This window comes from Sinocyclocheilus rhinocerous, unplaced genomic scaffold (genome assembly GCF_001515625.1).
Source record: "Sinocyclocheilus rhinocerous isolate Xijiao unplaced genomic scaffold, SAMN03320098_v1.1 scaffold627, whole genome shotgun sequence".
Lineage (NCBI taxonomy): Eukaryota > Metazoa > Chordata > Actinopteri > Cypriniformes > Cyprinidae > Sinocyclocheilus > Sinocyclocheilus rhinocerous.
In genome coordinates this window covers 224,114-251,830 of record NW_015649569.1, presented here as the reverse complement: position 1 = coordinate 251,830, position 27,717 = coordinate 224,114, and the positions used below count along the sequence as shown (strand labels likewise).

The window sequence follows — 27,717 nt, the reverse complement described above, 5'->3', positions numbered from 1 at the left end:
CTTTATTTTTAGTGCTTATTACAGAAACAATTTACTTTAAAAACAATGTACTTAAGTACAAACTGAATGTAATATTTGCAGACACTTAATTGTATGTTATTTACAATATAATGAATGTGTTTGGTAGTTTAAGTTTATATTAAATGCAATTAGTTGAACTTAAGAGTGCTTTTTTGATCTAAATAAGTTGGACTCAGCCGCATCTTTGAAATCACACATTTGTAATGAAGTTTCAATTTAGTGCATTTAAACTATATTAACTTTAATTGTAATTTCAAACAGCACACTAGGTAAAATTAAAATAAAGTACTTTAGTATGTGAGTCAACACATCAAAAGAAGGGCACATCTTTAAATCCTGAAAGAAGATTATCGAAACATACTGATTTAAAATGTACTTCACAGTAAAACGTTTTAATTAGACATTATTACACAGGGGACTTTTAAAAGGTTTAAAGAAACAGTCATGAAAGTGAACTCTCTTTAAAAACAAATTATTATTTCATTAATATTATATTATCTGCATGTACAGTAAAAAAAAATCAAATAAAAAGGACTCGTTTGACTAATTTGTTGATGCTTTTGGCTAAAAATAAAAGTGTAGTAATCGCAGCTTGGTGTAACACATTTTACCATTTTTAAATAGTCCTTGTAGAATTTTCCCAAAATCAGTGCTGCAGTGCACACAAACAGATTTCTACCGAGGGGAACGCGGAGCACGATTTCTACCGAGGGGAACTGCTTACAGACCCCATGAAATCAAAGTTTGATGCCACAGTTTGTATGCTAATAGTCAACAATGCTAATAGTCAACCCTGACTAGCAATAAAAAAAGTCCTGTCCCAGCTTCCTTTTTCAACCAGCATCCCAGCGTCAAAACATACCTAACCAGCATATGCTGTTTTTTTCAACAGGGATAGAAACGTTAAGAGAGAAAGTAGAAAAATGAAGAGAAATGTCAAGAAAGAAAACACTTATCAATGCCATTTCATGGCTTTCTTAAACATGGGAACAAGCACTTCATTGTCTAATCTGGTTGAGATTTAATCAGAGGTGGCTTACACACATATAAAGGAGCTTGAAGTGCAAACTGACAATGTCATAAAATAGCTCATGTGACAATGTAGAGTGTAGCACAAGCCAAATTAAACAGCACTTCCTGTGTGAAGTAAATCTTAGCAATCTTTTCTCAGCTGCGATAGCATTAACAAATTTATATGTTTATGTATCTAAATCTACTATTAAACTGGATACATTCTCATACCATATATATCATTCCTCTGGTGATAGGCAAGGCGGTCCATAATATCTGGAGAAAGCTATTCCCATTCATCTCGGTGGCAGGTTCACGCATAACCATCTGGAAGTACACTTGTGCATTGAGCTATCTTCAGAATAAATGAGCTGTAAATGGCATGTAACTGCGTATGTTATATAAGAGGAGTCACTGGGACCTGTCACTTGCAAAACTAAACAAAAAAACTATATACCAACAATTCACTGCAGTTTCCAATGAACCCTAAAACACCAACAACCTTTATTCCTTTTCTTTTCACACAAATGAATAATTACAAGGGCAGATTATCGAATAATAAAAACATATTTTCACTCAGTACCTTGCTGTTATGAATGTAAAACACTTTTATCATAGTCCATGACTAGTAGAAGCAAGCTAAAATGGCACGGTTACTTCAGCAAATATGTTTTTATCTCACTTTGCTTTTGTTACCTTTTTTACCTGTGAAACCTTTAACAAATGCAAAACCTTTAACCTTTAAGCACCATTCACTGGACATTTCATTTCCAAACTGCCATGATATGTAAACCGACCAACATAAGATGACAAGATGCTGCCACATTCATGTTCATCTGTTTCAGAAGAAATCGAACACTGTTTTAGTGCCACTCACTGGACATTTCACTTTGAAAGTGCCATGAAACATGCAAGAAGCAATATAATATCATTTCGCAGAAACCACCAATGTTTTTCCAACAACTGCATCCACTGGACTGAATAAACAGCTACTTTTTTTTATTGCTTTTATATTGTGGCTAAAATGCTTGTCATGTGACACACAGCAGCCACGGCACTGTATAACTGATATCGGCTTATGTTTTATTTATTTATTTTTTCTTTTTATTCGAAATATTTCCAAACGTGTTAACGAGCCTATATCTGGAAATATCTCGATTATTTGTAAGTAAATGCGTTTTGCACCTTTATAGATTATGTTATTTGATCAATGGTGATGGGCAAAGTAGACTAATAGTGTAATCTATTAACTACACATAAAAACCCGACTTTATACTTAAGTACCGGATATGGGTGTCATGCCATAAAATATTTTTACTACGACTGACTTTGCATGTGAATTTAATTGTAAGTTACTAATGATAACACTTTCATTTTACAGAGAGCAAAGAACATTTTCATTCAGTCAAGCCAGAGGCACTCTCAAAAACTCCCATTAAAATCACTGAAGCTGTTTACACTGTGAAATTAATATCTTACTTACATTCGTACGCACATGTGCACTTTGTTGTTTCTGATGAGAGCAAAACACCGCGTTTCAGCGTTGACTCATCTGAAAGTCTCTGATTGGCCATTGCATTCATAAGCTCAGCAGAATCGTGTGTGATTGGTTATAATGCGCAGCACTGTAAAAAACGCAGCTGTCTCTGGCTCAGCGCCAGCCAGCAAACAGATTTGAATTTAGCAGCTGATGCTGTGCCGCACTGAATGATCTAATCACACCGGTGCGATTGTATCAAATAAAAACATATTATTCGGCTATTTTTGTCTGTTGGAAGCTGCATTCATAATGCACCTGGCTCAGAAATCTGAGGGGGTACGTCCAAACGGGGTAAATAGTGTTTTGATTAAAATAAAGTTAACATTGGCTGGCCGTAGGCTATATCACATTGTTTATTACTTATCAGAGCTGTTGAAACTGTAGATTTACACTAAATAAAACCAAATAATCCATACATACTTTAAGATGAAATCAACAGATGCAAGAAGTATTCGATGAAGCCCGTATGCATAAACGTTTACTCAAACTCTCTAGAGATTTTCAAGGAGGAAATTAACAAATATCCTGCAAATTTTTTAGACTTTGAAGTATAGCCTACTGCCACATAAAACTAGCTAAATATGAGCTACTGATAAAGAAAACTGCCCAAACACAGTTTTATCCAAGTCCGGTTCCAGAATTAAATACTGAGGGTTCTTCAGAAATTAGCGAGTGTGCTCTAGCCTCAATGCACATCAATTTTCACATATATTTTTGTCCTGTCCATTGCTGTTTGGAGTGTGAATCCCGCATAAATATGCTGATGTCATTCCTAAAACTTTGCATCGTGTATGTGGCCGAAAAACAAGTTTTTACAAATTCTGAATGGATTATATATAGCTTAGAAAGCACACAAAGTGCACTCCCTTTATAATAACTAAAAAGCTGTCCCTCTCGTCTTAATTCATCACGATCTCATGAAGTTTTGTTATAATGAGAGGAATCACAAAGCTTGCAAAACTCAGCAATGGACAAAAAACTCTGGTGTTTTGAGCGGTGAGTGGATTCTTACTTAAACGCCTCTGATTGGCAATTGCGTTCAAGAGATTGGCTACATTGCTCAACGCTGCAAAAAAACACTTTTGACGCTCGCCAGAGCGCAAACACAAATATGCACTAGATAGTTTGCCAGATCCGTTTCGCCAATATGATCGTGAATAGAGAATTTCTCAAGTTTTTCCCGAGGGTGCTCAGCCATTCGGCACCTATGCATTCCATCACTACCAAAAATGATGCAATCAAAATTACTACATTTGAAAAATGTATATTGAAATTGTCACAGCCGTGACCTCAATGACCCTGACTGAAGCACCCTCTCCATCATGGTGTGTCTTCTAGCAAATGCATACAAGCAATAGCGCTGTCCTGTAATTGTTTTGGTATAAATTGTTTGCACACTTAACATCAATAAAAAAAATCATAGTAAATGCACCTGCACATTTGTGCAAACGATTTTAGTATTCATTAAGTGTGTTCGGTCAATGTGTACACAACGCTTAACAAAGTACACACGGTCAATGAATAGCACACTAACATGCCCCAGACTTCCAACATTTCAAAAAGTCAAAGTCGTTTCATAACCAATTCATGTCGGTCTCGTAAAAAATGTATTTCAACTCCCATCTTACCATGTGTCCTCACCAATGACTTTATGCAGCCCATCACCATAATGATAACCTGAAGGCCCTGAAAGGGCTGAACTCAAAGATAAGGATGCGCTACAGATAAGCATATTTACTTATCCAAATTTGACACACCCATAGAAATCCTTTAAGATTGACTAGAGATAATCCATATCACGTCTGATCTGTAAACGTGATAACATATCAAAATGATCAGATATAAATTATCTACAGTAATTCCTATAAACCCTGTGCATTCTATTTGAACTCACTAATGAGTGATAAGTCTGCAGACTAGGCAGCAACGGCTGCACGGTTTTGGAATAAAGAGTGATTAGCTCTCAAGTTATTTTATTTATGCTTTTCACAATCCGTGTTGATTCAAAGCAGCTTTTCAGAAATTAATGTCTTTAAAGGGATAGTTCACCCAAAAATGAAAATTTGATGTTTATCTGCTTACCCCCAGGGCATCCAAGATGTAGGTGACTTTGTTTCTTCAGTAGAAAACAAATTATTATTTTTTAGTCCAGCTAAACATCAAATTTTCTTTTTTGGGTGAACTATCCCTTTAAGTCCTCAACCCAAGGGAACTTTGGCAAGTAGAAACCTTGAGAGGAGCCCACCCTCCTGTGGTGTTCACAAGCGCTATAATCGCTAAATATGATCTAGTTAGTCAATGATGTGTTAAATGAATAAAATAAGTTGATTTGAAATTTTTTGTGCTCTCTTATTGTATAAACTCTAAATGCAGAGGCATAGGTAATTATGTAATCATTCGAAAGCAACTGAATTTTGAGATTTTGATGAGCAACAATAAACGTAAAGCTGTTAAACCAGTCCAGACTGTAGGATTAAAAGTGGATCTGTAGATCTGTACTGTCCGTCGATAAAAGAAAGTATGACGCATTTTAAGGGTTATTGCCTTTATGGCGCAAGTTAGTAATTCTTTTGCAAAAATGAGAGTCGATTATTATAGAGTGAAGAAAAACGGAGTATATTCAAGGTCATATAAACAACACGTGTTGTAAAAGAGTAAAGTGAGCTACCCAATGAGATCACTTCTGGGAATGTCACTGTTTGCCGAAGAGGTATTCAGAGATTGCTGAAAGGATTTAATGCTCGTATTCTAAGAATCCTGACTGACCCGCGGGTCAAAGGTGGCTAACAAAGTCTGAGACTCACCTATAAGAAGGCCTTCGCTCTGCCTAGGTGTGATTTTTACGCTTGACAGGACACGGAAGGGTTGTAAGTATGTTTTCATTACTTGTATCCGTTATCTGATAACTTAGGCCTGCTTAGAGCTATAATGACAAATCATTGTCATAATGTTTGTTGGAATTAAGACATGTTACAAAACAACAATTAATTAACATGCAATCACATCACTGCAGAGAATTCTATCAAAGCAGCTGATTAAGATTAATGACCCAATCAGTACATTTTAATACTTTTTGAAGATGATTTATTATTGGTTTTTTGGTCATCTTTTTGTTGTTGTTTTGTTTTTTAAATTTTATGTTGATAGTGAGCGTGGCGATTACTTAATCGGATTAATTGCAAACTAAATTTGGCTTTGAAAATACCCACACAAGATAATTTAAAGCTATTATTGTGTTAAATTAGAAAAGTATCAACATTGAATAGTAGGTTTAAAAAGAAATATTTTATTTGATTCAACATAAAATGTATTACACATAAACGTTTAGGATATAACAGCCTAACATAAACTATGGAACATAAAAGATGATCTGAGAAACATCTCAGTATTTATTGTTCAGGCATATGCACATACATATATTTATTTATTTAGTCATTTAGCAGACGCTTTTATCCAAAGCGACTTACAAATGAGGACAACAGAAGCAATCAATTGTAGTATTAAAACAACTAAAAACAGATCCAAAACTAAAAGCTAAAACCGTATAAATACTACTTGTACACATTTTAAAAATAAAGAAATTAAATAAAATGACAAATGCATACAACAAAATTTCAAAACTTAACATTTAAATGAAAAACAAGGATATATATATTACAATATAATATAACATTTTTGGGGCCAAACAATGGGTTGTCATCACTAAATAACCCATACTGTCCTTAAACTTTTATTTAATGCTAACACTATAGAGTAAATCCTGTGATTTAGTATGGTGTAAAATGGGACCTGTTTTTAACACAGGTGTGCAGGTTGCTTTTATTGAGCATGTTACTTTTTGAACATATAAAATGGACTCTTTCACATGACTGGACCATTTGGGCAAGAAAGAGGGTCTAAGGTTGATGTCATTGCAAGATAACAGAGCTGTTGGAAAACTGTGAACTTCACTCTTTCTTTACTGTTGGAAAATTCAGTCAATCACTGATGTGTTATCAACCTATTGACACTGTGGAAAACCAGTACATGGTCTAGTTTTTCCAAATTTTGAGGGTCACTGTTTATGGCAGGGGTGCCCAACGTCGGTCCTGGAGGTCCGGTGTCCTGCAGAGTTTAGCTCCAACTTGCCTCAACACACCTGCCTTTAAGTTTCTAGTATGCCTAGTAAGAGCTTGATTAGCTGGTTCAGGTGCATTTAATTGGGGTTGGAGCTAAACTCTTCTGGACCTCCAGGACCGAGTTTGGACACCCCTGGTTTATGGTCTCAAATAACCGTTAAGGCGTAATTGGTGTCTGTCCCGTGAGTTATCAGCTTTTCAATGGAAGATCTCACTATAATAGATATTGTCTTATTTAAGCAGATATGACAGATATAAATCAGATATAATAGATAAAAGGCAATCGTGCCTTTGCATGCTATGGTGTGCAAGCCGATTAAAGTGCTATTGAAATCTGATCAGACAACAGTGTTGATACCACGATAGCAGTTGTTATAGCAGAAGCTGCTGATATCAACAAACACTTGGTTTTCTTTTGGTGATGAGTGATGCTGGTGATCTATAAAGCGCATTAGTTTGACCTCCATCCAGCAGAGCTGAGAGCCATTCAGAACTGAAGTGAGAATGCCTTTCATTTCTACATTTGAATTGAGCTTGGAAGCAAAATGCTGAATTGTAATTTCAACTTTTAAATTTAGGGACTGAAATTGAATTCAATTGCTTTAAGTACACTGTGAAACAAATTTGTACAAGTTTTGTTTGACTTTATTTTTAATGTGTCTTTATGACGTTTGACATGCTGAATACAGTCACATTTGCTGAAAACTCATCCAAGCTAATTGGTTACACTTTATTACATTAAGTATTGTATACTTACCCAAGGAAGTACTGGTAGTACAAGGTAACTACATGGATTAATATTAGGTTTAGGGGTAGGTTCAGTACCTAGTTATTACCCAGTTATTGTAATTGTTATAAAAAAGTACAACAGGACTACCAGCTAATCTGTTATTACTTGTGTATAAGAACAGCTTAGCATAAACATATGCTAAAAGTGAGTCGTCCAAAACTTCAGAAGTGTATGTTGGATGATTTTTGTCTTTTATGACTAGTCCCACAATGTTCTGGAATGTTCCATAAAGCACTAGAAAATTAGTGTTACAGAAACTTCTAGCGTGTGCAGAAGTAAAATGCAAAATTACAAAAACTTAAATGTTCTTAAATTCACCTGACGTAAATATTTACAGAAATAATGATGCTACATGGTAATAAATGGTACAATAATAATTAGCACCACAGAAGAACCATAGGAAATTTAAGTGAAATAAATTGTTGTTATAGTCTATTTTATTGTAGTTTATATTCATGTTTGCTCACTTTCATGAAGGGCACCAAAAGAGCTGATGTTATATCCAGAATCACCATCAAATTTACCAGTACAGAAATCCATCTAAGGAATTGTCTGATACGTGTTTAATATTTATATTTCATGTAACAGCCACTCAAGTCAGAGACGTATATAATGTTTTTGTCCAAATACATCAACACAAGAAAGAAAACTCTGCTTGTCAAATCATTTAGGATCATTAAGATAAAGTATTAATATTTTGCCAAACTATTCATAGTGCATACGTTATCCAGTCAAATAGTAGATTTAAAAAAAAAAATTTGGTTGCTTATCCTGGTTATCAGATCTGTTATCAAAGCATATATTTATTTGTTTCATCTCAGTTGTAATATTGTCAATACGGGTTTATATCTAGTGTCCACTCTGATGAAAACAGTCTTTTTTAGTTGTCATCTCATAATAATCTTGTACGTGTTTGGTGTGGTCACATGACCCAGACAGAACGCAGGGGCAATAAGGGTGACATGCTTACGGCAGAGAACCAGCATGTCAACACGTGGCCCACTTTATGATTGCTGGTTTTCAAGGAAGGTTTAAGATGCTGTTGTCTTTTGGTGCTTCTAGTTGTCTTTGTTTTGGAAAAAGTAGTGAGGGTCAGCTAAGACGTTCTTCAAGAACGAATGTCTCTTGGTTAAAAAAATATGACATCCACCATAACTTGCAAACACTGGTAAAGTGTTAAAATGAATGCAACAGTGTAGGTTGCAATGGCTTTCTGCACAATTATTTTCACAGAAATTTGCATAAATACTAGTGCTGTCAAACGATTAATCGCGATTAATCGCATCCAAAATAAAAGCTTTTGTTTACATAATATATGTGTGTGTACTGTGTATTTTTATTATGTATATATAAAGACACACACATGCGTGTATATATTTAAGAAAAATATGCTATGTTTATATATTAAATATATTTATATATAATATAAATTATGAATATAAATATATAAATGTTAATACATTTAAATATTTTCAAAATATATACTGTATGTGTGTCTTTATATATACATAATAAATATACACAGTACACACACATATATTATGTAAACAAAAGCTTTTATTTTGGATGCGATTAATCACGATTAATCGATTGACAGCACTAATAAATACATATATAGAGCAAACTGAGAAACAGTTAGCTATAGGCCTAGTGTCTGAATTATCATGTTAAATTAAGTTGGCAATGTTGTCCAATAGCATCGCATCTTTATAGATTTGACAGATGAATATGTAGAAATCACATTGTCTAGAGTGCCAGTGGCACATGACAAGACCAAGACAGTAGATGCTTGTTTTAGCTGTATTTTCACAATAACATACTATAAAACCACTTTTAAGTGGCTTCTCGTGATGTCTGTTTGTTCATATATTCTCATAACAGCCTGCACACTTTGACCTATTTCTGAATTTTATATTGCAGCTATCAAACAAAAGTTGTGATTTGTCATATTTTACTGTGGACAGATGTCGTTACACATTTGGTCAAACTCCGCTTATTGACTGCAACGCAAACAACATGGAAGTCTTCATAATAGACCAGGCACAATACTGTGAGGCTTATGTCACTGTCATAACATCTCAAAGAACAGTCAAATATGGACATAAAGCTTTTTAAAGTTTGACTCATGATTGTGTGGTGATTGCTTTGAGAGCAAAATTCAGCAGATAACAAACAATTTAGGGTGACACTTTAGTTTAGAGGCCAATTCTCATTATTAACTAGTTGCTTATTTACTTGGCTGTTTATTAGTATTTATAAAGCACATATTAATGCCTTATTCTGCTTGACCATATTTTGGATCCCTTAATTTTACACCATCCCAAAACTTTACAATAACTATTACTGACTAAATAAGCAGAAAATTAGGAGTTTATTGAGTTAATAGTGAGAATCTGTCCCCAAACTACAAATACAAATATAAACATAAAATAATATTATTTATAATGATTCTAATAATAAAAGAGATTCAATGATTGTAAATGTTATAGTGCATTACTATGTTGATAGTGTCAAATATGGCTATTCTGTGGACAAAATTTCATTAAGCACTGCCACTGTTTTCACTTTTAGTACTTTTAGTACATATATTCTCAAGTAATGTTTAAAGGTAAATTAACTGCGGAGTTTCCAAAGCAGCGCATTTTACGTGGAGCAACAGCAACACCTGGAGAAAAACTGAAGAATAACACGGTGTGCATGTCACGACAGCCTAAAGGAGACTTTACAATGTTTTATAATTGTAATCAATATTAAGACGTAGTCCTCAGCTCAGTATATTTTAATGCGTTTCAATTTCATACAAATAATTTTTCTAACAGATAAGGAAACACAAACAGATAAGGAAACACAAAGTTTGACGAAGCTAGCCAAAAAGAAAAGCTGTCAATAGAAACATGAAGAGGGAAGAAGAATTCACCATGAAAAATTATAATAATTAGATTGAAAAAATAGCTCAACCAGACAAAATAAGTAGAAAAACTCCCTAGTCAATAAAATTAAGCCAGCCACAGTCAAATTATGGTCCCTCTGGTTGGTCTACTACCTGTATGAGAATAAAGAACAGTTAAAACAATATCAAGGAGCTTTTTATATAGGCTATTGTATTCCTCTAGAACTCAGTGTTACCTTTTTGAAGAGCTTAAGGCCAAAGTAATTAGTTGCCATGTTCTTCAGTTTGGTTGCACCACCAACTTTGCATCGCACATATCCATATAGGTTTGCCCACTGCAGCACAACTCCCATGATCACAACCGCCTACACAGAGACAGACACACACACACACACACAGACACACACAGACACGTTACAGCTCACAGCTCACAGCTCAGATGGCTTATACATCAAAATGAGGCATTTGAGAGAATTTGAAAACTCACCAACCACTTTATGTTGAAGGAGAATAGTGAGCTAAACACAAAGAAAGCCCAAAACAATGGACACACGATTAGGCCAATCCAGAAAATCCGTGAATCAGAATTTGAGACCACGTTTTTACTGGTTCCCTGAAAGGAAATAGACCAAATAGATAGGTATTAAAGAAATAGTTCAGTCATCAAATAAAATTCTCTCATTATTCATTCTCCCTTACGTTGTTTAACACGTATACACAGGAGAGATGTTACATACAGCTCTTTTACATATGAACACATTTGACAAGCTCAAAAAAGGTCAAATTTACTCCATAATATTCATGATCAGCATGTTCAAATGTGCAGAAATAGATAATAAGATTTGAGACAAGCAGCGGAGGACATTTTTACTGTTTTATTATGTATAGTAAATATGTATTACAGCTTCTGTTTTTCACACAAAGCTATCATGTGATTGTAACTGTTTTTTTTGGTTTGGCCCTTGAAGGTCTTGAAGATCCTTCACAATTCTCCTTTAGTGTTCCATAGAACAAAGAAAGTCAATATGGGTCTGGAACAACATGAGGGTTAGTAAATGACGTCAGAATTTCACGTTTGTATGAACTATTCTTTTAATATTTGAACAGTGTGACTCAAAAGAGGAAATTTCACTCTTTAAAATAATCACACAACTGAATGTGTTCGTTTACAACAAAACATGATCATTAAACTTTGATCCAGCTGCGATAAAAGTTAGCTATAGCTATATATTAAAGTTGTACATTACCTCAGTATTGTTAATAACAATCATAAACTTGATTTTTATTATATGGTTGCCTTCCGCAGTTGCAAATATGTTTTAATGTCCTGCAGTATTGTAAAGTTGTGGGTGGCGAGACTCACTGATCTGGATTCAAACATCCAATGACTGTGACCGTCTTCATCAACCTGATTCCACCATCTCAAGCCCACCAACAGTCGTCCCGTCACATTCTTACATATAAAAAAACACCGAAACGTTCAGAAATGTACCTCTTAGAGAAGACCTGATTATTAGAATATGCGTTAAGAAAGATTTCATGTTGACTCCATGCTCACCTTTACTGTCCAGAAGTCACATGACAGAAGTAAAATGATGGTGACCATGTTGGCAATAAAACTTCGGCTGAGAAACTCACAAAAGAGGTAGATCAGGATTGCACTTGTGCGGAAGAAGAGATGAAAGAAACAGGCCAGAGGATGTCTGAGAAGAACAAACTATTATTTATATAGTAATCTTTCTGACTGAAGAATGATTTAAAGAAGAAAAAGAAGAAACGGTCAAACTTTATTTTAAGGTCCAATTCTCGCTATTAACACACCATGAACTACGACTTTTGCCTCAATAAACTCCTAGCATATGCTGGTTTTTTCAACAGGGTAAGCAACTAGTTAATAGTAAGAATTGGTCCCTATACTAAAGTGTTACATATAGTGCTCAAGATTGCTCACAGTGTAATCTACATTTTAGCAGTTATAAAATGTCACTTAATGTCAAACGGTTTCTTTAGTCTATGTTTTCCCAACTCTAAAAACTCACTTGATGTTTGATTTCTTCTCTCTAAACGCATTTTCATCCTCATGGAATAATGGCACTTCACCAAGAGAATCCTTCAAAACAAATACTGCATCAGTTCAGGTTTTAACACTACGACATTCAAAGTGATTCAGAATTGTATGTATCATGCAACCGCAATTTTTTTTTAGTTATTATTCCTTCATCCACAAGTCATGCTGACAGATGCACTTAAACATGACTGAACATGCAAAACTCTACATATTGCCACTGAGAGCTCTTTCATAACAGTTTTCTTTAAAGGAAATATAAGTGACAACTCACCTGTCTGCTCATGTTGGTGCAGGTAGTCTTATTTCCTGCTGACGTGTATGTAAACACACGTGCTCACTCTATGAGAAGCAAACGTTACTAATATTTAATTTGAGCTGTCCTCCTTTAGGGGGCGCATGGTGGCTCAAATAATGATTCCTAAATTGAATTGCATGCAAATCTCGGATGAGTTATGCTACAAAATACTTAAAAAAAAAATGTATACAAAGATTTGTACATGGAAAAAAAAAATCCATATCCAGTATTCACAAACAATTGTGTTTGCTCGATTATCCGACCAGCGGTGAGAAAACTAACAGGTTTAACATGATAACGCCATCTATATGCTGCTCAGCATCAGCACTGCTCCTGCTCAGATACAAATAAAAGTGACTAGCTGTTCTGAAACTACAATAAAAGGACAACAAAATTAAAAGTTTTGTTTTCTCTTGATGTAAGCTGTTTTGTTGTTGTTGTTTTAAACATAGTACCAGAGTAACGTGGAGAACGATTTAATTCGATACGATTTAAGAGACGATTTAACTCTCTCTCTCTCTCTCTCTCTCTCTCTCTCTCTCTATATATATATATGGAGTTAATAGTACTATATGAATGTGCTAATCCTTCAAGTTATTGTTTTTGTATTTTTGTATCATGGCACACCCCATTACCTGATGAATCTCTAAAAAATAACCAATCAGAAACTATTTGCCTGTAAATCATTTTGTACATTATGGGTTTGCTGACATTGAATTGGATGTCATGTCTTTGGAGGGCGAGGTTTTGGAGAGAGGGCGTGTTGCTAAAGTGATGGGGCTAGTCTAGTTCAGTGGCTAAAGCCCTATTCGCACGGGATTAGTATTATCTGGGGACCTTGTGTGATTTTGAAATTACCCCCCCACATCTGAATTTCGTGTGGTGCATTCGCACCTGATAAGCGAAGCCTGTGATTTTACTTGAATTTACTGACTTGTCTCCCGGATACCCGGATGTCAAGGCTTTGAGAGTCCCGTTCTATGGTCTAGATGGATTTCAAAAAAAGAAACTAATATAGGATGACTGGAGGTCACCAGGTAATACTAATCCCGTGTGAATAGGGCTTAAGTTAGCAAAATGGTGGAAATCGCTTACAGCGTCTTTCGATAATACTATATATACTGAAGTAACAAGGTATTCTGCCAACATGGCACCTCTACATTTAAGAAGGAACATGAGAGAGAGACAGAGAGAGGGAGATGTAATGTAACATTGCACTTTTTCTCCTATCCTATACCATGTTTTTGTGTAACCCGCCGCTAGACGTACGCAACAGAGCATCACAGTTTGCCTATTAAATATTTTACAGTAGTCTCAATGTGTGCCTTTATTGTCATTGTAGTAGATGTTTGACTAACAAAATAGCTCTAAAGCGTGAGCACTCATGTGACAGTCGCACCGTTAGTGACTGACCAAAGGTCGCTCTGTCTTTCTTCCTAACCATTCGTTTCACCATGGCTCTTCGACACAACGTCTTGCTTTTCCTTTGCATTTTACCTTTTGCTAACGCACTCTACAAGCAATGGATTCCAGACACCAATTTTGAAAATGCTACCAACTGGGATAAAGGCTCTGTACCCTGCGGTAATGACCAAGTTGTGTTTTTAGCTCAGAGGAAAGTATCAGTGTATGTAGAAACGGCTCACACTATCACTGGAATGAGCTTGCCGGTGGATGGAGAACTGATTCTGGCATCTGGCGCTGGGTTTACTGTAAGAGAGGGTGGAGATCCTGGTTGTGGATCTGGGGTCACAGCACACTTTAAAGACCCTGAATCTCGGAAATGGTTCGACCCATCGCTGTGGGTGGCTGCGACCACAATCGACGAGCTGCACAGAGGTACATATCAGTTTTCAGTCCACGAGGAGAGTGTCCCGTGCCAGTATGACGATGTGGTATTTCGAGAGGGCACCTCATTCCGTGTGGACGTTTCATCAGATCATGACGTGCCCGTGAAGAGTGTGTCTGTACTTGGGAAGAAGTTCACCAGCAGCTCTGAGTTTTCTCAGTACCTGTCATCCAATTCCGGCAAGCTGCAATTCCATGGTTCCTCATCCCTTAAAGTTGGCGGTTCAAGCTGTGACGATAGCACAGGGTGCATTTGTGACAACTCTGGAAATCGAGACAGGATCTGTTCAAATGTGAAATGCGATTCGTTGGAGTGCAAGAAACCCCTGCACCCGGTGGGACACTGCTGTGACGTATGTGGTGCTGTCGTGAACGTTCAGTTCTCTTCGAGCTTCAACTTTGAGTCGTATCGCCAACGGCTGCAGCACCTCTTTCTCAGCCAGCATAAATATGAATCTATACAGATGGCCTTGTCGAAAGTGTCAAAAGAGCAGAGGCTGCTGCGAGTTATTCCTTTCGGAGCCACTCAGGAGATTCAGGTGTTGCTTCTGGACCAGAAAACAGGTCAGGAAGCCGGGAAGCTGGCTGAAGCTCTCGCTCGAGACGTAGTGCAGGATGTGCACAACCACGGCTTTAACATCGGTATCTCCAGCGCGGAGTTCCATGCGTCATCCGGGGCGAGCAGCAGCGAGGCGGCTGGAAACAGTGCAGGGGTCGTGGTGGGCGCAGTGCTGGGCTCCCTGCTTGGAGTGGGTCTACTTGCAGCCGTTGTTATGCTCTACCGTCGCGGCATCGTAACGATACCCAGAATGCCTAGCATTCCTTCACTCAGCAAGTGGAAGAACAGTAGTGAGATTGGGGAGCTTGGTGGCCCCTTGGACCACGGCTTTGACAACCCCATGTTTGACAAACCGACTATGATGCCTGAGGAACCAGGGCTGTATGGGACAGAGATGATAAACTCGATAACCCTAACTCAGTCAGGAGTGCATTTCGTAAATCCTGTTTATGATGAAACTGATTTCAATGCATGAACGGTGTAGTATCAGCTGATCTGATGGGGGATGTGATGACAAAATAATATGAATAAAAACATAACTTAACATAACAATCACTGATGAACTAATCTCAAAATGACACAAATTGAAAAAAAAATACACTACAGTATGTTGTTCACATGCTGAATTTTATATCACATAATCATATTTCTCTTAATAAAAAATTACAAGCATGTTATCTGAGATTGTTGGCTATATTATTGTTACATTACTATTTTTAATTCAGGGATACAAACATGCATTTGATTAATAAATAAATATTACTACGTGCAATTGCTAGTCTTCCCCATGTGAAGTTTGTGGTCACAACATTTAGCTTTCAGATATCAAAGAAATCTATCCATGGTGACAAACAAGTTCAATAATTAAATCTCAGATTTGAAGGTTACAACTTCAAAGTGTAATGCTGGATTCTTGCCATGTTGTTAGATTGCAAGACTGACTCGGTTTACGGCAAGTACTTAATTATTCAACTTTAAAATGAAAGATTCTTCAGTGGTACTTTGCATGCTCAGCAATCAAGAACCTATTTGGGCTCCTTGAGTTGCTAAAAGTCTCTTTGGATTTAAAAAAAAATCCTTGATGTTATGTTGCAGATTAGTTCCGCCCTTTTGTTTTTTTAATGAGTAGTTTCCAGGTCTTGGGGACCCACAGCACTGCACATTAGTATGTCTCTTTGATTTGACAGTTTATAAAGAGCTCTCCTAATGAGCTGATGATCGGAATCTGCTCTGTTAAATAAGGTAAGCATAAAATAAAATGCGCAGTGCTGTGGGGAAATGTACAGGACCATGACTGAAAATCTCTTTAAATCACCAGTACCGAGACTAAACTGTAATACCCTGTTAGATTTTTACTAAGAGTTTAATTCTGAAAGGTGACGTCTATGTTACATACATACAGAAATTCTGTATTCAATGTTTTGTAGATCTAGAGGTTGTGGATGTTGTGTTGATCTCATTGCAGCCTCAGCTAAAAATCTAAACTCCTGTTCTGACATTGTATATGTTAAATGTTATATAGCCTTCCCTCATGACCTTACTATCTGTGGTTCAGTGTAAGGTGGAGCTGTCAACTTGAGGATGTGCATATCGCTTTGTGTCTTCCGGACAGTTCTATTGAATCACACAGGAGCTTTATCCTCTGATGTCAGGCAGGATATTTAGCATAATTTGCATCATTTCCCAAGGGAACATTGTTCATAATATCTTTGTTGGTTTCTACAGCCATCACATTTACAGCCTTTCCTTCTCTGAAAGCTTTGAACAGCCCTGTAAGAGATCACACGTATAATAAAAGTTTGCCGACCCATATTTATTGCAGTTTGCACAAAAAGAGGCAGGACAAAAGTAGATGCAGCACTTTAATACTTACCAAAATGTATTGACCAGATCATTATTATGTAACACGTTATTCGAAACAAATGATCAGACAAACGAAAACACATTTTGCAAAAATTTCAAGATTATGAATTTAATAGTTACATACTAACAAATAACAAATAACAAAAGTTGATGTATGCATTATAAAACATGGCTGGAAATGCTGTTTGTGTGCATAAATATTGAAGGAAGACATCATGTAAAAACTCAAGCACAGATAGGCTTTCAAGAACCTGCTGTACTGCAGACCTGTGCATGAACCATACTGTTTACTGACAATATACCTCAGTTCAACCAGAAACTACTGTTGTGATAAACGAAATGACTCGGCGGTAATGAGGTCTACGCTCCTCAAGTTAAAGCTCCAGGATCAACAAAGGGTTCTCTGTGTACACCAACTCAACCATGCGTCACACAGCTCATCCAATTACTCGTGTTTCAAAAAAACACGTTATGGCCAGATACATGTAAACATTTAAGTATGTGTAGCATAATGTGAGGGTGCTTTTATCCTACATACAGTCTCCACAACAGCAACTCTGGCGTCAGATTCTGTTAATCCATTTACTGTACATTTCACCATTTTCAGCTCACAATTCAGCGAATCCAGCAACTAACCAAATCTGTGTATTAACAAGAACAGCAACGGTACAATTACCACCAAGTGTAGCACATAATGAGCTTTGTATGTCTAACATTTGTCAACTTATATACACAAGTTATGTCTTAAATGACATTTTGTCTAGAAATGTGCAGGCACGCAAAGCACAGGCACTGAGATATATGCCCCATGGGGGCAGAAATATTATGAGATTAAGAGTGCGTGTAATGAGATGTGACCTCATTTTCACTCTCTGCATTTGCCACATGACACGTGATAACCATTAAATTTGAACTGAATTACCATTTTTTTATGCATATTGCGTTGTTTGTGTCAGTAAAAAAGGTAATGTAGCCAGCTATTAGAGAAGTCATATTTCAGCTATTTCAACATCGGTCCTCTATAAACCTCCCTATAAAAATTTTATGACAAGAGACTTTCTCTTCATACCACAGGTTGTTTTCATTTCATTGACTTCCCCAATTAAACACGCCTGAACCAGCTAATCGAGGTCTCCAGGATCAGTAGAAACTTCCAGAGCTAAACTCTGGAGTTAAACTGGCCGTCCAGGAGCAGGACTGTTTTCGACTTCTCTTTCTTTAGCATATCTGGTGCATTGGCCAAATGTTGATGAAGTAACTATTACAATCTTTAAAGAAAAATGGAACAACTGTTCTGTAAACTCTTGCTTTGTTTCAACATTCACTGAGGTAAAAACAGACATCACCGTTGAAAGAACAGCATATGTTGGTTAGGTATGTTTTGAAGCATTTAAGCTGGTCCTAAGTAACTAGCTCCTGCACAGGACTAGCTCATAACCAGTTGCCATGCTTCAAAACATACCTAACCAGCATATGCTGTTTTAAAAAAAAATGGATTAAGGGCAGAACTTCACAACTCAGTGTCTTCTATGCAGCCTGGGTCCTCAATGGTCTCCAATCGGCGCTGACAGGTGTCTATGATCTTCTTGCGAGGACCCAAGGGGATGTGAATGCTCTTGAGGTCATTATCTGAGCACAGCAACAGGGCATCCAGGTCAATCTTTTCTCTTTTGAAGATAGGAATGAACTCGTTCATGCTCTGTGTGGCTAGGAACACTTCCAGAGGGCTATTGTCAGGCTCATCATCGTCATCCAGCCCCAACTCCACCTCTTCCCATGGCAGCTCCTGCATGTTCCTCTCTTGCAGGCTATGGGCGCTTCCGATGCTATCGTCATCCAGACTGGGCACGCGATGCATCCGGCTGTGGAGGCGCACGTTATCGACCCGTTCGCTGCCTGCTAGACTGCCTTCGTCTCTGCTCCCAATGCCAAAAAGTCCACTGCTCACGTAGTTGCGGCGGAAAACCATAGTGCCCAGGCCGGGGCGGTTGAAGAGTGAGTCGTGGCCCGAGTCGGTGCTGATCTCCGAGTAGTCCACATCATGACCGTGCAAGTCGGGTTCGCTGATGGCACGGGAGACGGCATCCTCGTTGTCACTAGGGAACATGTCACGTATGTTACGACGAGACCGGTCCTTAGGGTTGACGTACGTTCCCTGCTTCAGAAACATGACGTCGTTGCCTAGTTGTAGGCCAGATAAAGAGCGGACACTCTTCCTGCCATCTTCGTAAATCTTGAATGTCCCGTCACCTTGCTTTTTCTTCTCAAGCTTCTTTTGGATCTTAGTTTTGCCCCTGGCTGTGGCGTGGAGAGTAGCCTAGAGCGAAAAAATAGTACAAGTATAGCTTTAGTTAGGGTGACCATGCGTGCCATTTTCCCCAGATGCGTCCTGGCCAGGATTTCTATATTGCTTTGATTCAAAGTACCTCGACAGCGTTTCGAAAACACAAGGAACCGATGTCATACACCGATCGGTCTGCACACGCAAACAAAGCCAAACCCTAGATATTTTAGGCAATATAGAAATCCTGGCCAGGACGCATCCGGGGAAAATGGCACGTATGGTCACCCTAGCTTTAGTGAATGTGGCTTCTAACTAAAGATCAAGGGGCAGTTTTATTAGCAGCTTGCGCCAGCGCAAACGTCTTTTGGCGTTGAAATAGTACTGTCTAAAGACGCGCAGTGAAGAATTAGCACTGAAAAGGCGTGGACCTGACCTTACTGAATATGCATTTGTAGGAGTTTCCCTTTCAAAATTTATGGGGGGAGAATATTCAAATGAATCTCGCAACGAGATTTACTAACATTTGCGCTCGTCAAATTATGGTATTTGCACTTGAAATGGCTGCATTTGTTGTTGTTAGGAGGAGGCACCGCAGGGAACAGAGCGTGTGGTAGAAGGGAGAGGATTTTTTTCCACACGTACTAATTTATTTGGAATGCCAGAAGAACACATTATCCGAACATATCGTTTGCCAAGCCACGTTATTTTTAATTTGCTTCAGGAAATAAAAGACGACTTTGAACCCTCAACTAGGAGTCACGCAATACCAGGTCTATCAAACCTTCATTTTTTTGACCTCCGGTGCTTTTCAACGTACTGTGGCTTCTTTATTTCTTTATTTGCGACTATGCTAATTTGTGCTGCGCTTAGTATATTGCATTGGTCGATATGTAAATGAGATGTTGCGTCTGTGTTCTTTAAGTTGCACTTTGTTAGTAAATCACCCGCAGAAATTTCCACGCCCATCGGCGCTGTTTGGGAATTGCGCTCTTGTGCTACTTTGCCCTGTTTAGTAAAACTGGCCCCAAATATTTAAGCATTGCAGAGCAATCTGACCTGGGAGTATGGCACACTAGTGGCAGTGTTGAAGTGGTGTAGCTTGCGACTCAAGGTACTGCTGGCGTAGCTGGAGAAGCTCATGGCATCAGAGACCGATGCTTCTGTTGTCTCTCTCTGAAATTTACGCTCCATGCGCCGTCGGTGCTTCTGCTGCATTTTAATGCATTCCTTGATGCGGCGTTCAGCATCACGGAAAGCCCGGTCCTTCAGTTTGCTTACTAGCTTGGGGTTGAGGGCTGTCTGCTTGGCAGCGATGGAGTCCAGATAGCGCACGCAAGCCATGTGGTTCTTGGTGGCAGCCATGTCCAGTGGCGTGTGGTAGTCGTTGTCCAGGCACCACACGTTGGCACCAAACGACACCAGGAAGGACAGGCAGTTGAGATGGCCATTGGAGGCAGCCAGGTGGAGCGGCGTGTTCCCCCATATGTCACACTTATCTGGGTTCCCCCTGAAAGTAGAGCCGTGATAGATCCATATCAGGCGTGGCATTTAACAGTGACCACTACTCAGACCCCATAGCCTATATATATATAATATATATAATTGACACTTTTATGTGTAAAGTGAAACTGGAATATGGCTTTTCTAAGCTGTCATTACCACTTGTTTTATATCCCAAGAATAGCTGAGACCACACTGGCAATCCCATGATTTTTTGATTATGTCTTCAGCACTGGATTGTCATACGTGACGGCCAGTAAATAATGCATAAGTCTATAAAAAACTGAAACAACCTGCTCTACACATTTGATATCGAAAATCATCATAAGAAGGTCATAAGAAGGACAAACAGGTGTGTTATATAACCCATACAATTTCTTATTTTTCTTACTTATATACATTTTCTTTTGTAAGCCAGTAATCCAGGTTTATCTCTCCTAATGCCGATCCAAACCACTGGATCAGTAATTTGATCGCCTGCTTGAATAAGAGGGAGCTTGTTGGGTGTCTCCTTACTATAGCAAGAATGATAGAGTTGCATAGGTGATGTCACACTAAATTCCTGTGTTCAGACTGTAACCACAGGCCTGATCAACAAAGAAACAATTCTAAAACTACAAGAAATGTTCTAATCTATGACTGGTAGAAACTACAGCACATACAGTACATAGTGACTGGTCATAACATAACTATTCAATATGCATTCTAGAAAATGCATTTTAAATACACAATCATTTAAATCTAGTTTGTTGACTTGTTGTGTTGAGATATTTACAAACATATAGATACAACTGTATAAAAAGCTCCTTTGCATCCAATTCTCTATTAAATATTATCACATATCTCTATTAGAACTCAGTATTAATGTTACTTGCTATATGGCACTCTTTGCAATGACTCAGTACAGTGGGATGCATTACGATATGATAATTGGATCGCTTGAAACTAAACTCAGATTGAAACCTTACTTTTTTTTAGCATTACTACTGTACAGTATAGCCCCACCTACAGGTGACTTGCTGGTTTTAGAGTTTAACTGTTGAGAATAATATGAATGCACATATAAAAACATTTTGAAAATATCATTTTAAAAAGTGTACAATATAGTATATATTATAGTGAAAAAAAAAAGAAAAAGTGATATATATATATATAGTTGTATGACAAATTTTTGCTGCCCTAATTTGCACTTTACAGTTAAGCTGTATCTTTCTGTTTTCTGCATCGAGCACTAGTTGAGCCTACTTAATATTTGATGGGTGACAGGTGAAGCCTTGCAGTGATGCATTATGGATGAGAAAAGCTGCAAGGTTTTCACAGTTAGCAAAGGGAGCTGTGTGCACTACTGGGTCAAGCCAGAATTTGGTTTATGACCCGCTAACCTGCCTGACCTGGATTTTTGGCATGCCAAAATATATCAGCATACAAATGTATTGCCTTATAAAATGAGAGAGACTTATAGATCCTTGTCTAACACAATCAGACACAATGTACTGCAGCTGGTCTAGTATTAGTGGGGTAAAAATGACAGTTCATAACTCATGGTCTGCTTGAGTAATAAACTGTCATTCTTACCCCACTAATACTGTCAGATAATAAGACATATGACTGTCAGAACATTGTAAAATTAGTGGAAGAGGAGAATAATATTGTATGTTATCTCCTAACATGACTTAACGAATTACTGCTATATGATACCCACCACCCATAAATGTCTATTTTTTTTAACCTTCGTTACTATTTTTACCATCATTTTACTGTCCCTATTTGTTAACAACTTCTAATAGCATGATTCATGACAGGTCGGATCCTGTTCTCATGTATCATAATGCACTAATGACCTCTTGAAAACCTTTTCTGTCAACGTTGGGCATTATCGTGGGAAATCATGCTTCAGGGATCAGTCAGTGCCATGCTGTGCATTGAATTAATCACTAGGGAAATGAAACACCCAATTTAAGGGATTAATTACTGTATCCCTATGTGTACATGAGCATAAGTTGGCTCTAAGCACAGAAATGCGATGCTTGCTTTGCTTTATGTGGAGGAGATCACACGATAGCCAGTGGCTTTCAATGGTCAAACAGTCCCGATTATGCATTCAGGACTGCCGAACAGTGGGAGAACTTTTGACAATTAAGAGCTTTTATAAAGGGCCTCTAGGTCCGCAGAGGAAACCAGGTCAGCTCTGATGAAAGCTTTTGTGTGTTCGCTTTTATCTGTCTTCTGTCATCGGCATTAACAGAGTGGCCGTAGATCACATAATGTGGAATTGTTTATGTGTTGTTAGTGATAAAACAACTCAAATGACACTGCAAATGAATAAGGGCCACTAGGAAGTAGCAAGGGCAGTATATCCGTCTTAAGGTGCATTCAAGATATACATTTTTAATCAGTCCATGCATTAACAGGGAATTGAACCTATGACCTTGGTGTTGTTGCTAATGGTATGCTCTGGCAGTCCGAGCTACAGGAACGTGAAAATGTGAAAACAAAAAAATCAACACCTTAAAATACCACTAAAAAAAGTATCTTTCAATGCGAATGTCATGCTGATAGTTTGATATGCCCAAAAAACTTGCAGTTGATTTTTCTACCTGGTCTGACTCTCAAAAATGTCTTTTGTTGATGGTGTTGATTCATTATTATTTTTTGACCTAAAGCCAGTTAATTTCCTTGTTACCAGAAATACATTTTTGGGTTACTTTAAACAGGTTTTTACAGTGAGAAAAACCTTGCCTTTTATGGTATTATGTTAATATGACATGGTCCTCTGCAAACTTGAGACATTTACGTAACACCACCATAAACATCACGAGAAAGGGTTATTTAAGGAAGTAGACTGGAGAGAACAGCACGTTCCACACCCAATTAACCTAATAAAATCATCAGCCCTGTGAAGCACCAGCCGTCGTGACACCAGTATTGGGTTGTGATGATATACAGTAACGGTGACCAGAGATCCGCGCCATGCCGGTTCCTGCGTTAGCCATTTCATATGAGGCGTACATACGGGTTACACTTCCGCTAAATCCACAAACTAAACCAGTTCGTGCAATTGATCAAATGTAGGGAATGACGCGCAGTCTTACCCTCTCCCTACAATATATATATGATGAAGTTGTAACATATTTGAGTTAAAAATATCTTCACCTGACTAGTTCGTTTGAAGTCCATATTTGGTATCATATTTTTAATTGTGGCTTTGGTGGACAATTATTTTCAGAGTTAGCCTACTGTATTTTCGTGGTTTAACCCTTACGAAAATTAACCACGGTTTTGCTACAAATAAAACCAAAAAAACATGGCTACTTTATTTAAACCATTGTAACCACAAATTAACCGTCATTCATGGTGATCTCGAACCTCAGCCTCCATCACTCTTTCACTGGCTCTGTGCATTAGGTCTGGAACCCCTGAGGCACTTGGAGTTTCCAGGGACACCTCAGAAGCGCAGCGGCTCGTGAGGGCGTGGCTTCAGCTCGGTCCTTACAAAACGCAACCTTTTCCCCATTTGGGATTCGAAATAATGTATTATTGGGTGAATGAAAGACATTCTTTAAAAGAGCCCTGCTTCCCCCTCCAAACTCATAAGCACACGAACAGCATTAAGAAACAGTTGTTTATTGCTTAATAAACATTCAAATAAAGTGGCACCAAAACGCACAAGGACTCTGATGCAAGCTTGACTCACGTGACCTGCCAGAACTAATGCTAACGCTTAATTTTTGCTACACTAACCATAGTTTAACCTTGGTATTTGTAGTAAAACTGTGGTTATACAAATGGTAGTCAATACGGCAAAAAAACATGCCTATATCTGGATGAGATACTGAACAATTTTACTGTAATAAAACCATGGTTAATTTTATTAAGGGAATGTGAACTACTAAGTAGGCCTGCTATTATTTTCACATAAAAGTTGTCACAGTACTTTTAAATGTGTTGAATCAATATTTTTTATACTGCGTTTGTGAATTACCAGTCATTGAAACCTGGATTAATAGTTGCATCAATGTTATGATGGCTTTATATAGATGGCTTATATATCATGATGTCCCATCACTGTGGCATTATAACACACCTCCACTGATGTTTGAGGATTTATAATGCCTATAATTGCATGGTGTATGGTAGATGTCAAATTGTTCATACATTTTGTTCTAATTATTTGTGTACTGTGTGTTGTGTCTGACAGGTTACAGGTCCTTCAGTGTTACGGCTGTAAATCTTTGTGTCACCAAGTGAATATATATGCCATGAGGTGGCACGCTCCTCAGAAGGCCAGTGGTTCCTACTCGTGGTAAGTGAAGGACACTAACCATCATGCATATTAGTATGAATTGTGTTATACGGAATAGTGCTATTTTCTGCTAATTGAATGAATGTATATGACAAATAGTCTAGTATATAGCTTTTGCACTATGTTTACTTTCGTAATTCTGTATTGTGGAACTGTTGCAAGATGCTTTGGGTGAAAGTGCCTGTTAATATTGCTTGTGTTAACATTAATAATCACCATGCTCTCACAGGACACAAAAGAAACAATGCACAGCTCCATTGTACTCAAACATTTACAATGAAATTGGGCGAGGCTGAATATCGCAATGACTGTGAAAACCGATATAAGCTGAGTTAATAAAGGCTTAATATTTTGAAAACAAATATGATTGAAGTACATAAAAGCTCAATATTTGTTGATGACTCAGAGCTGAGGGTGTCTGATCAGTACCTCACATTTCCTTCGTCACCAAACAGAGTGCAGAGACTGTGCAGGTAGCCCTATTGTTAAACACTGTTATCACAATAGCTGGGAGCTATTGGCTGGCTTTGGTCCAGTGCAAGCAAAGGTGAAATCTTTTTAGATTTCCAATATTGTCAAGTCAGATTTGAGGATGCAGGTCCCTTCAGATGTGGGACAGACGCAGGGCTAGACGTAAGCGGAAGAGAAGACAGGTGATTGGTTGGAGACTTATGCGGGTTCAAGTATTTATACAACTTGAGGAAACTTGTTTCATACTCTACAAATCCAGCAGACTCTATTTATTAACTTGGAGACTTAGAGCTTCACTAACAAATTGACTTGTGTTTTCTTGTGGACAGCTCTTCTAACTCACGCAACATGATGACAAAGCAAGACCTAGAAGCCATCGAGAACCAGATATCCACCATCCAAGTCAGTTCCCATGGAGAGACGGTCAACCCGGTACTTGCCCATGGCGGGTTCAAAACCGTGGAGAAGGGCCGCAACTGGGGATGGCTTCTGTCTGGATTCATCTCATTAAACATCCTTCTCCTGGGAATCGCCATAGTGAGCGGAAGCTTCTTCAACAAGATCCAGATCACTTCTTCTCATCTCCTGATTTTCCTCATCTTGCTTGTCATTCTCACCACCGTATGGATGGTTTACTACAAAATCCATACGTCGAGGGTGTACCGTGCAGTGCTCTACAAAGACAGTCACGCTGGACCAGTTTGGCTGAGAGGTGAGTCTTCATTTGTATGATCAAATCAATTTCTTATTCGAGAAAGACAATTTGGGTTGTTCTCACTATCTTTTATATCTTCTGTAGAAATCTAGTGCTCATATTCTGCTTGTGTCTTCATCAGGTGGACTGGTTCTGTTTGGCGTCTGCAGTGTAATCATGGATATTTTCAAGATTATTTATTACGTGGGTCGTATACACTGCGAGTCGCCTGTGAAAATAGCCTTCCCTGTTGTGCAAGCTCTCTTTGTCATTGTGCAGGTAGGTTAAAATGATAAAGAATGGTTTTAGGCTATTTGTTCTTGTATTTCTAGAGCATTTAAACATACTCTCTTCCATATTTCAGACATACATCCTCTGGGTTCATGCAAAAGACTGTGTGCAGATACAGCAAATCGTCACACGGTGAGTTCTAAGTGGTCGATGACTTTATGCAGACTTGGGATGTTATCTGGTTTTGTCAGTTTATTTCCTTGTCTTTTGCTATCTTGACCTCAGCGTGTAGTCAGGAAGATAAATGAATGGGAAAATCTGACAAATGGAGGCAAATGATCACACCCTTTCAGAACTGTAAAGGAAATGAGTTGTTTGTAGCGACCTTGACTAGCCCATTGACTGTAGAGCTGTATGAGGTCTCGGTGTGAAGAAATGAGCATACATTTTTAAGTTAGCTCAAGGAAATGTTTGCACGACTGAAGGTTTGATAGGATAGCGGCGGCATGTGCCTCTTGTATTGAGTTTACACTTCTACAAAACAGGGCCACTAGCATGACTGCATAGTAATATTAACTCTCTCATTGCAGTTGTGGTCTGATGTTGACGTTGTCTACGAACCTCATGGTGTGGATGACGGCAGTGACAGAGGAGTCGCTCCATCAAACAGTGGCTCCAGCCGACCCTTCATACAACAGTTCCTCAAACGGCGGCTACAAAATCGATGTCACATCACAAGGTGCTTTAATAAGCAAATCATATTGCACACTTTTGAGACTTCCCTGTTGAAAAAAACAGCATATGCTGGTTAGGTATGTTTTGAAGCATGGCAGCTGGTCCTAATAAGCGACTAGTTCCTACTCAGGACCATCTTAAACCAGCTCATGACCAACCAAGGACCAGTTCAAACCAGCTCAAACCAGCTGCAACGCTTCAAAACATCCCTAACCAGCATATGCTGTTTTTTTCAACAGGGTTGTGTACTTGGGTTAAATTACATTGACAAATATTGAACATCCTGTATTTGGAGAGTATCCACTGAACGTAAACAGTGTATGCTGTTCTGTGCCAGCTGCGTCACATGGATATGTTGTTTTCGTTCAAATCAAAGCGTAAACTGACAAGCTGACAGAATAGCATATGCTGTTTACGTTTAGTGGATACTCTCCAAAATGGCACCAGGGTGACATGGAGGAGACGAATTGTTGAATAAAGTCGTTTTTTTTTTCTT

The 27,717-nt window shown here is 38.1% G+C and overlaps 3 protein-coding genes and 1 pseudogene across 3 annotated transcripts in view; 2 read left to right on the top strand and 2 right to left on the bottom strand.

Moving 5' to 3' along the window:
- Nucleotides 1–9,906: 9,906 nt before the first annotated feature.
- LOC107710706 (Golgi apparatus membrane protein TVP23 homolog B-like) lies at nucleotides 9,907–12,763 on the bottom strand. The gene is made up of 7 exons (XM_016515541.1): nucleotides 12,710–12,763; nucleotides 12,410–12,480; nucleotides 11,929–12,073; nucleotides 11,734–11,823; nucleotides 10,858–10,983; nucleotides 10,607–10,735; nucleotides 9,907–10,523 (listed from the first exon to the last, which is right to left on the bottom strand). Exons 1-7 carry the CDS (start codon nucleotides 12,719–12,721, stop codon nucleotides 10,497–10,499), a joined length of 600 nt encoding a protein of 199 aa, XP_016371027.1. The 5' UTR covers nucleotides 12,722–12,763; the 3' UTR covers nucleotides 9,907–10,496.
- A 1,424-nt stretch (nucleotides 12,764–14,187) lies between these two features.
- On the top strand, nucleotides 14,188–15,615 carry amn (amnion associated transmembrane protein). Its single transcript, XM_016515527.1, has one exon. It carries the CDS (start codon nucleotides 14,188–14,190, stop codon nucleotides 15,613–15,615), a length of 1,428 nt encoding a protein of 475 aa, XP_016371013.1.
- Nucleotides 15,616–18,411: 2,796 nt separating this feature from the next.
- Nucleotides 18,412–20,835, bottom strand: LOC107710690 (Usher syndrome type-1G protein homolog pseudogene; annotated as a pseudogene).
- Nucleotides 20,836–25,046: 4,211 nt separating this feature from the next.
- Nucleotides 25,047–27,717, top strand: part of LOC107710699 (otopetrin-2-like) — a 4,899-nt gene continuing 2,228 nt past the window's right edge. Inside the window, exons 1-5 of the mRNA XM_016515532.1 lie at nucleotides 25,047–25,090; nucleotides 25,891–26,273; nucleotides 26,398–26,534; nucleotides 26,620–26,678; nucleotides 27,077–27,195. Of these exons, the coding sequence (XP_016371018.1) occupies nucleotides 25,047–25,090; nucleotides 25,891–26,273; nucleotides 26,398–26,534; nucleotides 26,620–26,678; nucleotides 27,077–27,195 (742 nt within the window). The remainder of the gene's footprint in view (nucleotides 25,091–25,890; nucleotides 26,274–26,397; nucleotides 26,535–26,619; nucleotides 26,679–27,076; nucleotides 27,196–27,717) is intronic.